Source organism: Octodon degus, unplaced genomic scaffold (assembly GCF_000260255.1).
Source record: "Octodon degus isolate 3935 unplaced genomic scaffold, OctDeg1.0 scaffold00237, whole genome shotgun sequence".
Classification (NCBI taxonomy): Eukaryota; Metazoa; Chordata; class Mammalia; order Rodentia; family Octodontidae; genus Octodon; species Octodon degus.
In genome coordinates this window covers 74,859-86,785 of record NW_004524813.1, presented here as the reverse complement: position 1 = coordinate 86,785, position 11,927 = coordinate 74,859, and the positions used below count along the sequence as shown (strand labels likewise).

Genomic DNA, 11,927 nt, shown 5'->3' with positions numbered 1-11,927 from the left:
AGATCACAGAAAAAGAAATAATAAGAGCATTCATGGGCTATAGGTGTAGCTCAGTGGTAGAGCACCTGCTTAGCAAGCACAAGGCTTCCATCCTCAGCACCATACGGGGAAAAAGAGGGAGCTGGAATGAAGGAGAAAAGAACAATAAATATAAAGGACTAAAATACAATATTTATATTTAGTGACTTTCCCTGATAAATGTATTCAACATGTATCACAAATATATACTAATAAAAAATAAAGTAAAAAAAAAGAAAACTGGGTATTCAGACAGGCGCAAGCAAGCTCTGCCTTGAGACCAAAACCTCTCTTCCGGTGTAGCTCAAGCAGGGCCTCAGGTCCAGGACTAGTACTCCAGCTGTGCAATGCTTGTTCCCTGGTTCCTGCCCGAGGCTAGTTGACCTGAAAGGCACGGATCAGGTGCAGCTGCAGAAGAATGAAAACTGGGGATGTGATCTGGCCAAACCAGAGCTCTCGAGTTTGCTCTACCAGCTTCTGGCACAGCAGCATCTCAAAAACAAACTTGAGGCTAAGAACTGTGAGGACCCAGAAGAGATGCAGCACAGCCAGCCGCTTCTCCCCGTCTTGGAAGAGACACAGAGACACGAAGGTGCTGAGCCCATCCACAGCAAAGAAGGTCACGAACACATTCCACCAGGAAAGGCCAGGGGCCAGGCCATCCATGTGGAGTGCCAGTAGCACAGAGAACACCAAAAGGGCCAACAAGTGCAGGAAGATCTCAAAGGTGGTGAAGCCCAGCCACTGAACCAGCTCCCGCAGCGAGAAGAGCATCGCGCTGGCCGGCGCGGGCCAGGGCCCAGCTGAGAGCGCTCCCAAGGAGGCCGCGCTCTGTCTCCCCGCAGGCTTGTCCATCGCATGCCACCGCTGTGAGCAAGCAGTCTCGCCTGCCCGGGTGTGCCGCCAAGCCCGGGACCCAGCAGTGTTCACTGGTAGTTGCCCGCTGCCCGGGCCACCAGGCCCTGCAGGCGCAGGCCGGACACCTTGTTGATATTTTTGACACTCCTGCCTTGTAACCAGGCAAACTCTAATGTGAACCTCTCTATCCATCCAGGAGGTAGCCAGGGCCACCAAACAGTCCCACAAGAGTAATGAGTGCCATTTGGAGCTTCCCATCTAATTCTAGGTTGATTGAACCAGTCCATTGCAAACTTCAGTTTATAAATTATTGTATGAATATACTGTTCAAGTATATACTTGATTGCACCAATGAGAAAAGGAGTGATTTTTTTTTTATTCCCAACAAAATGGGACCTTTCTACTGAGGTCTCCTATGGTGGGTGTTAACCATAGATAATCATCCCACATTTGAAAATAGCCATCTTGATATCTATAGCTGTTGGTCCTAAGGATAGGAGCCTTACTTTTCATTAATAAAGCCCTCAATAACACTTGTAGAGAGGTTTTAGTGACATTTAGGGAAATAATTTATGTCCAGGTTCACCAAGAGTATACTTTATAGGCCATTCAATTACTTTGTAATGGTGGGCTAAGATGTAAACTATTGAACTCTTATGCATCTTAGTAATATAGTCTTGCAGTTTATTCTAGTCACCTCCTTGAAGTGGAGATACACACCAAGGGAGTCCTGATGTATTTGACAAGGGGAGTTAACCACATATCCAGCAAGAGGTTTATTGTAATGATTCTGCATATTACTGTGCCCACTTTAGAAAGGAATTGCATCTTCTTAGAAAGGAATTCCATCTCCAGGTGGTAAAGTGATTGGTAAAATTACTAATAGCAACATCACTTATCTGAGGACTTTTTTTCTTCTTGAACAGGAATCTTTAAGTCTTCTATGGGCTCACAGGAGTAGATTATTTAGGAGTATGTAGTTTTTCATTCCCAGCAACAGTCACTGGTTCCCAGAGTTTGAATCTGGTGTGAGATATCCAAGAGTCCTGTTCTGTTGTCTTGACAGCTCAAGCAGTTGACAGGATCACTGTGTATGGTCCCTCCCAAGTACTACCCAGGGAAGAAGATGATGTGGGAAGGGGCATTATTAGTACTAAATCTCCAGGGTGAAACATGTGATTTCCCTGTTCTTTAGGCTGAGATTCTGTGAGCTGTTGAAGAGTTTGTTGCTATTTAGCCAATGGGGTGATGTCTCTTAGTAAGTCATCTGTTTCTTTATCAAAGAGAAAGTAATTAGTAAGAAAAGGGCATCCATAGAGCATTGTAAATTGATGGAGGCCTTGATTTGAGGTGTACTTCTTATTTTGAGAAGAACTAAAGGCAGTAAGTGAGGCCACTGTGGATGGTTCTCCTGAGCCATTTTAAATTGTCTCTTTAGGGTCTCATTTACTTTTTCTCTTTTTCTGATAACTGTGGCCTCCATGCACAATAGAGATGATAGCAAATACCCACTGCTTGAGAGACATTTTGAGTGACAGTTGCTTTAAAGGAAGGCCCATTATCACTTTGTAAGCTCCTAGGAAGTCCAAATCTAGGGATGATTTCTGAGACTAAGGCTCTTCCACCTCTTGTGCCTTTTCTGTTCTACAAAGGAAGGCTTCAACCCAGTTTGTGAAAGTATTCACCCAGATAAATAAGTACTGAAGTCACTTACTTTTTGGCATATGCCTAAAACCAAGCTAACAGTCTTCCCCAGGGTATTTTTCATGTCTCTGTATACCTGTAGAAACTATTGTTTGGTTGAAAGGATTTTTTTTGGACAGAGTTCACATGTTTTATTTATTTGTTGTACTGTCTGGGAAAACCCCTTTCCTATGAACAATGTTGAAGCCATCTCCTGGGTCTTATCTCTCTCCAAATGAAAGGTCTGGTGTGAAGACTTAAAAATTTTCCATTGATTGGCACCAGGAAGGAACAATTTACCATCATTTGATTGTAACCATCCAGATGGAAGTAACTGACACCCATAGGATGTGGAGGACCACCTGAGCAGCTCTCCTTGAAAGAAGCGTGACCGTCTCCATTTTGACTGAGCCTGGCCTTATTTCCTCATATTGCTATGTACAGAGCTGGCTAGGACTTCTGTTTATCCTTCAATTGGCCTTAAGCAATGTGTACTGGTCTGGCTTAGGTGCTAGTGATAGTATTTGAAGGTGTCATGCATGTTTCCCTGGTAACCTATACCTGCTGCTCTTGATCAATGAGCCAGGTCAAGACAGGATGAAGAGCTAATGCCCTGCACCACGAGCTAGGATTGAGCCTTGAGATAGAGGCTATGACTTCCTGGGGCTTGAAAGACTACATCACAGCTGAAACACCAGACCCCCCAAAATAGTAGATGCTATCTCAATGGCATAATAGTATGTTTGTTCCAGGCACAAGTGAGGAACTTTCAAGAGTTTGATGCAAGGTTACCACAGCATATCCTGCTTTTCTTGTGTCATTTTTCATGAAGTAGCTGCCATCACAGAAAGGTGTCTATAAAGGTCTATCTAATAAATGTTGTCTGGCTGCATATGTATGGAGGATTACCTGTTCACAGTCATGTCTGTCAACCTCAACTTCTTCCTTTTCTAAAAAAAAGGTGTCAGGGTTTAAGGAGGAGCACATCTTTATTTGAGTGGCTGGTCCTAGAGCCTGGTATTTAAGGATTCAACTGTCTGACAAGCACAGGCTTCCCTTAGAAGAAAAAAGTCCTACCACGTTGTGGGGTATATATACGGTGAGATATTTGCCTAAAGTCAACTTGGATGCATCTGGCAGTAAGAGAATCATAGCTGCCATAACTCTAAGGCAGACAGGCCTTCCATTTACTATAGCACTTAATTCATGACTCAGATGCCCTATAGGCTGTTGAGTGGGTCCCTAGTTTTGTGTGAGCACTCCCAAAGCCATTCCTTGCCTCTCGTCTACATAGAAATTGAAACTGTGGTTAGGTTTAGGGCATTTAGAAGGGCTTGTTTAAGCTTGTGGAATGCAGTTTGGGAGTCAGCTTCCAAGTTAAAATATGTGTATCTCCTTTTTGGGTCTCCTTTATAGGCTGAGAGAAAGGTTGTGCAATTTCCCCATACCCTGGTATCCAAAGGCGACAAAAGCCTGTAATTCCTAGGAAGCCCCTTAGTTGTTTTAGGGTCTTGGGCTGTGGATAGGAAAGAACTCGATTAATTCTTTCTTTCCTTGGATTTTGGGTTCCCTTGGACATGTTGAGGCGTTAGCATTTTACCTCAATTCTGCAAAGTTGTGCTTTAGACTTTGAGACATTATAACCTCTGTCTGCTAGGAAATTCAGCAGAACACAAGTGCCTCAGCTACAGAGCTCTTCTGAGGGGGTGCATAAAAGTATGTCATCTATATATTGTAAGACTGTGGCCTGGGAGAATGAAAAACAGTCCAAGTCATGGGAAAGCACTTGTTTGAAGAGAAGTGGACTATCTCTGAACCCTTGGAGAAGCATGGTCAAAGTTAATTGACAGGCCTGGCCATGAGGATTTTCAAAAGCAAAAAGAAACCAAGAATCTGTATGTAAAGGAATAGAAAAGAAAGCATCTTTTAAATCTAACACTGAAAGCCATTTGGCATCTTCTGGAAACTGGGAAAGGAGTATGTATGAGTTAAGTACCATTGGGTGACTGGGCATTGTCGCCTCATTTATCAACCTAAGGTCCTATACTAATTCCATTCCCCATTGGGTTTCTATATTCCCAGGATAGGAATAATACATTGGCTGTTACAGTGCTCAAGTAAGCCCTGTGCCCTTAGGTTATCAATTATAGGTAATAGTCCATTCTTTATTTCAGGCCTTAGAGGATATTTTCTCTGGTTAGGAGAACAGTAGAATCCTTGAGATGAATTTGTACTAGAGAAGCTCTTATTGCTCTATTTTTCCTTTAGTTGCCCATACTTCAGGATTCATTTTTGTCCCCACCAGGAGAAAACAGCATACCTGACCTGGGTGCACATATGTCACTGTATTTAGACAACTTAAAAATATCACTCCTCAAGAGAGAAATTCCTTCAAAAAGGAATTTATTCAAAAATGAATTCCTTCAAAAAGGAATGTGTAAAAAGAAAACCATCTCAGTTACAACCTAGGAGTTGTGAAAAATATCAAATTACCTCCTCTCCAGTGACTCCTTTCACTGAGGTATAATGGCTAGAAGAAAGGCCAGGATTGAAAAGAATGACCAAGAAGCATGCACCAGTGTTCAGAAATAGGCTGGTTTCTTTTCCCTCTATGGTTATGATTATCTGGGGCTCCTCTTTGGAGATGACAGTCTGGCCAGAGGGAGAGGGAAGTGAGTGCCCCAGGGTCCTTCAGTCTTGCTGGACCAAATGACACAATGGACTGAACTCTGAGGCCTTCATTTCAGATGGCAGTTCAACCTCCAGTGGTCACATTTTCAATTAGGGGATGGCCCAGGGGGCTTTTTATGGCAGCCCCTCTTACGGTGGCTTGGTTGGTGGCACCAGTAACAGGTAGAGATTATTGCTGAGTTCTCCTTGAAACTCAAGAGTCAGACTTAGGGGTTTCTTCCTTTAATGCTGCAACAAAGAGCTGGCCAAAAACCTCACATGATTAAAGCACCTGCAAGCAGACACAGGGACCAGAGATTTGATCCCCGGGCCTGCAATGCCTGCTCCACACCCAGGATGTGCTGAGACAGCAATTGAGACTGGGCATGGCAGCGCATGGTGCTTGTAATCCCAGCTCTTTGGAGGCTGTAAACAGGCAGATCACTGCTAGTCTGATCTAGTGGTGAAACCCTGAATGCCCTTCCCTAAAATACAAAAAAATGAAAAATAATAAATAATTTAAAAATGCTGCAACAAATGCAGCTGCTTTTTCCCTGTCTCTGTTTTCTCTCTTTGGCTCCCTCCTCATCACGGTTATATAATATCAAGGAGGCAATTATCACTAATATATCAAGTGAGCTATCTGGAGCAAAAGCCATCTTTTGTAACTTTTTTAATATCAGAGACTGACTGAATGATGAATTCATCTTTAAGAATAACTTGTCCCTCCACTGAATTAGGATCTATGGAATCATGTTTCACTAATGCCTCTTGTGAGTGATCTAAGAAAGCAGTGAGGCGTTCCTTCGTTTCTTGTTGAATTACTGATAGTTTGGAATAGTTGAATGGTTTAGTTCTTATCCTTCTTAGACCTTCAAGGATACATGTCTGAAAATGTCTCCTATTCCAATGTCCCATATGGTAGCTAGGCCAGTAGCGGTCTTGGGTAGGACCTGCTTGGGCTCCCTTGGGAATGGGTCATTCCCCTGGCTGTCTGTCATCTAGTCTTCAGAAATTAACAATATTATATTCATTTCCAAATGCAATTTCAACTTGTAATGCCCCCTGTTTTTCATTAGAAGTCAAATTTTGGTTTAGAATTAACATTACAGCCTGCCAATGTAGTTCATAGGTCTGAGTGAGGCCTCTAAAGGCCTCAATATACTGATCAGGATCACCCAAAATCTTTCTAAGATCTGACTTTATGTGTTTTAGGTCACTGAAAGAAAAAGGTACATGAACTCTAGAAGTTCGAAAATGTCCATTTACTTCTTGTAAAGGATATTGTCCTTGTGGCACTAATATAAACTTAGCTAAGGATGGATATAGCCCTGTAGAGGGATGGATTACAGCTGGTCTAGAAGCCCCATCCTATAGACTATAATGGCAAGCAGGTGAAACCTTACTTACAGTAATGGTGGGAGAGGCTATGATTAAGGCTACCCTGTGCTCAGGATCTAAAGGTTGGGGTGAAGGCTCAGGCTTTAGGGTGGTGAAAGCCTTATGACATGAGGTTCCTGGTCTCCCTATGGCTCATGTCTGTATTTTAAAACTAAATGAGGTCTCCATTATGTCTCAGATTTAGCATCCCAAAGGAAACCTGCCGAAAACACTAAACCAGGACATGACTTTTATATGTGTCCTCCTGGATGGGCATAGTTCTTCTTTGTCTCATCTGACATCTATTCTTTAATGCAAAAAAAATCTGAAAATAAGGCATTTCTGACCATTTTTCTTCCCTTTTACAATAACTTTCTAGTGTAAAATAGTGTGATCAGTAGTTGTAATTGATACTTCCCTCTGCATTCCATTTTGGCTCTAGTGTGTATGCAGGCCACACACATGTGCATAAAAATATTAAACAGCTCTTCTTCAGCATGTATAGATCAAATGTCTTCCAGTGCTTAATGATGCACTCTAAAGGAGTAAGAGACTTTGACTGTGAGATTCCCATATCAGAAATGCAAATAGAAAGGTTTCTTGGCATCCTCAACTTACTTTTAATTGAATCCCCCTCAAGGCATCCCTTGAATAGTACATTCCAGAGCAGGTGGATGCTCATTAGAGGGAGGGGAGACAAGACCCAACCAGCCTATCCACCCTCAAATAGACATGTGATTTTTATCTCCTGAGAATCTCATGAATGGTGTACTTACTCTTATTGAATATTTGTACATATATGTTACAATTGGTCTGCTGACAGGAATGTCTACAGAAGGAAGCATAACTATTGCATAAAAAGCTGAGTTGGAAGTAGAGCACTTCCCCTGCTGTGCTGTAAGAGAGAGATCACCTTTAGGTATGGACAAAAGAAACAATTGAAATTTGCTGTGGACTATAGGACAAAGGAATCACCAAGACTATTGTGTTCTTCCATCTAATCACCTGGAAAGCCTTTCCTAGAAGGACTAGGCTATATTAAATCTTTGGAGCGCAGAGGTTAAACATATTTATCATCACATTTTACATATTGGTAAAACACATTACTTTAAGGCTGACAAAATTCTTTTTTACTCTTAATGTGTAAGGCACAGATTAAAACATTACCCTGATAGCTTCTATAGAATGTAAACTATTGAAAGCTGTCTCAGCCTAATTTCCAAAATAGTAGCTTACTACTTTGTTTTACCAAAAATCTTATGTATAATTCCTACTTTACTAGCAGAAAGAGAGAAAAAAGGACAATAGGTAACTGGAAATCTTTTAGAGGTTAAGAGCCAACTTTTATCAAGCACTTTTGGATATTCACCAGAGAAACCCTGGCCATGAGCCTCAGGTGCTATCAGTTACTATTGGCCAAAGGAATCAGAGATTAGTCTCCAGAAGGGAATCCAGCTGTCTCTTTGGTCAACATTCCATCAGTCATAGGCTTCAATGGGGATTTACCAAAGAACAGCTGGAGAAACCTGGCCTCTGAAACAAAGAGTGGAAGCTGCTCTATGAGCATTCACTAGATTGCAGAGTAACCACTTTTTGTCCAAGTTCTATAAGAAATAGTTAAAAGCCTGAACTAGAGTACCTAGCACTTTACAGTAAAGGTTTTAAAGTCCACAATATACCACTTATGCACCTAAATGATAGCTAGACCTAGGAGAAGAAAGGTTGGAGTTTCTCCCTACATTGAATGTGTTTTGGTGCCATAAGTGTGCTACTTTTGGAAATATCTCCTTCTGGTGTCATGCAGAACTTGGTTTTCTCCACTGTGTCTCAGGTTTAACCTCCCAAAGGAAACCTGCCCAAAACACTAAGCCAGGACATTGCTATCATATGTGTCCTCCTAGATGGGCATAGTTCCTCTTTTTCTCATTTGACCTAGAGATAGGGTATGTGTCCGTTTTCTAAAATGACTTCCTGTTTTCAACATTAATAAATGCTCATTTACTTAGGGCTTCACTGAGACAGCCTATAGAGTTTGTCTAAAAAGGAAATTATAAAGAGGAAGGGAAATTAGGAGTAAGGTCAGAGAAAGGAAACTGAAAGAGAGCAGGCATGATATTTCCCCTAACATGCAAAGAGGGATCATAGAAAGTCAGTACCAGGGAAACCTGTTCTCTAAGTCTTTAAGAAAGGTTGCTGAACTAAGCTAAAGTAAAAATGGACTAAAGATCTAAACATTAAAACAGAAACACTAAATCTCCAGGAGGAGAGAATAGGAGAAACTCTTGAAGACATAGGGGTAGGCAAAGAGTTCATGAACAAAAATCAAATTGCATGGGTAATACATGAAATAATTAACTACAGAGACCTCTTCTTATTGAGACATTTTTGCAAGTCAAAAGAAATCACCAACAAAGTGAAAAGACAACCCACAAATTTGGAAAAAATCTCAACTTATAAGCACTCAGACAATGGTTAACTCTCTAAAATTTATAAAGAACTAAAAAACATTAAGAGACTGAAATTAAAAAACCCAATTAAGAAATGGGCATCTGAGATGAACACACAATAATCAGAGGATGAAATTATAGAAGACTAACAAATACATGAAAAATTCCTTAACATCAGTAGCTATCTGTGAAATGCAAATTTAAACAACACTAGATACCATCTCACTCTAGAAAGAATGGACAACAAAGAAATCAAACAACAAAAAATGTTGGGAAGGCTGTGGGAAAAAAGGAAGCCTTCTGCACTGTTGGTGGGCATGGAGACTGGTGAAACCATTATGGAAATCAGTATGGAGACTCCTTAAGAAACTAGTACTAGAAATCCCATTCAACCAAGCTATCACCTTTCTGGGAATTTTCCCAGAAGAACTGAAAACATTGTATCGCAGTGATATATGTGCACCTATGTTTATAGCAGCACAATTTGTGATAGCCAGATCTCAAAAGCAACCAAAATGCCTGTAAACTGAGCAATGTATGAAAAAGACATGGTATTTTTATACAGTGGAGTATTACTCAGCTATAAAGAATGATAAATTAGAAGCCTACAAATGTAACTGGATGCCATTTGAAGATATATTCATAAATTAAATAAACCAGACACACATGTGTAAATATTGTATAGTCTCCCTAGTGTAAGAAAGCAAAAGAAGAAATAAAAATAGAAAGGCATAACACAATTAGAAGCAAAGCAAGAACTTTAGGATTAAACAACAAAGAGAGGGCAAGGAGAAAAGTTAGGAAACATGACAAGGGAAAAAGTATAAGATAGTTAAGGCAAGGGTCCTGAGAATTTTCAGCAGGTTTTTGAATCTGGCAGTTATTGGTAGGATTCTAACCCTGACTAACCATATATGGTGACACCTGGGAACTAAGCAACTGCACTGAACAGAGCAGTAATATTAGGGCCATGCTTGCAATGTCTGTCATTCTGGTTCTCTAAATATGTACTGCTTCTAAAGTCATATTAATTACTGCTACACTGTCCCTCAAGTAAATGCTTCTTCTTTTTTTTTTTTTTTTTTTTTTTGCAGAACCAGGATTGAACTCAGGCCCTTGTACTAGTCAGGGAAATGCTTATTCCACTGACCTATTTCCCCAGCCCCATAAACGCTTCTTTGAAAAAAAAGGTAATAAATGAAAACAAGAGACAAGAAAAAATAAGTCATAGGACTGTCCTGCTACAATGCTGTGTGTGGTTAGTTTCTAAATTTCTGTGTAAAAATATGCAATTGTTTATTCTTTTGAACTTTTTTCTTTTTCTTCTGCACAATTTGTAGAGCTTTAAAGTTTAACGTATCAATAGTTGATGGAAAATACCTGTTCTATGTTATGTCTAAGATGTTTGACATTCAGACAGATAATGAGGTTCAGCCAAACGGCCTATGTTATAGTGTAATAATATCATTAGTTTTCTCTTCTGGAGAGTTAACAACTTAAGTTTGCAGAACAAAAATTAAAGAAAAAGAAGGGCTACAAAGATACCCAACATTTTGGCCTTAGCCATTCAAAGTCAGTGAGGACTCAGGACATAAGAGAACCTGTACTGTAACATCCTGTAACTCTGTGGTGTCCCAAATTTTCTGATCAAGATTATGGGGCCACATAGGAAAGTGAACAATAATCTAGAGTGTGTGTAAGGAGAGTCACATGGAGAGAAAACATTCTCTCAGGCTTTAACAGAGAGCACATTGGTAAAGCAATGGCCATGACTCATCCACATGGCTGACACTGACAAAGGATCTAGAAACTGTGGTACAGGGTTTCAGGATAAATCCTCAGGGGATTTGTCTGACCTTGTCAGATACAAAAGTTAAATTTCTTGTTATATAGGTGTTTCTTTATCTTGGTCTTAACCTTTAGGCAGAAATGTATAAAAATGAGGTATAAAATCTAAAGCCTGATTAATAAACTGAGATGTAACAGGCTCAAGTCAACCACTTCTGACATTGCAATTCCTATGGATAACTCACTAATATTATGGACTACTGTACTATATGGGATTATTTTGCAGAATTCATGCACCTACAATATTTAAATGGCAATTTAATATTCATCTCTGACAAAACTAAACAAGAAAAGAGGATACAAATGAAGGACAATTTTGTTTTTGTACACACAAAACAGTTAGGACAGATATACAGCCCCTTTTTCTTAATTCAATGAGGAAAAAAATTGTCCTAATAGTGTTTGGAGGGGATATCATGCTTGCATCTTGTAATATGAAGAACCACTATGAAGACAATAATATGCAATATATTAACTATTGAATTTTCCTACTAATAGGTTTTGAAACTGTCTCATTGCTATTTGTTTTTCAAAAAATTAATTAAAGATGAAATTTACAGTACTCTGAAAAAAAGAGATTGTAGAGGATTCCAGAAAATGGAAACATATTCCCTGCTCCTTGATAGGAAAAATGAACATTGCGAAGATGGACATACTCTCAAAGTTGTTGTACATTTATAATATAATCTCTATCAAAATACTACCAGCATACCTCACAGACTTAGAGAAATCATTCCTAAAATTTATTTGAACCAGAAAAGACTTAGAATAGCAAAGGCAATCCTAAGCAACTAAGTCAAGGCAACAAGCATTATAATTCCTGAGTTGAAATTATACTACAAAGCTACTGTGATAGAGCACAGGCCCGGCGAGTGAGTGAGACGACCCAGGCCACGGGATCCTGAACAGACCCAGAGCGCAGGCCCCGCGAGTGAGTGAGACAACCAGAGCCGCGGGATCCTAAACAGACCCGGAGCGTAGGCCGGCGAGTGAGTGAGACTTCCCGGGCCCAGGGATCCTCTT

At 40.3% G+C, this 11,927-nt stretch overlaps 1 protein-coding gene across 1 annotated transcript; it reads right to left on the bottom strand.

The window, feature by feature from the left end:
- Window positions 1-258: 258 nt before the first annotated feature.
- LOC101562432 (transmembrane protein 203-like) lies at window positions 259-792 on the bottom strand. Its single transcript, XM_004645720.2, has one exon. The coding sequence runs from the start codon at window positions 790-792 to the stop codon at window positions 394-396; it is 399 nt and encodes a 132-aa protein (XP_004645777.1). The 3' UTR covers window positions 259-393.
- Between the last annotated feature and the right edge of the window lie 11,135 nt (window positions 793-11,927).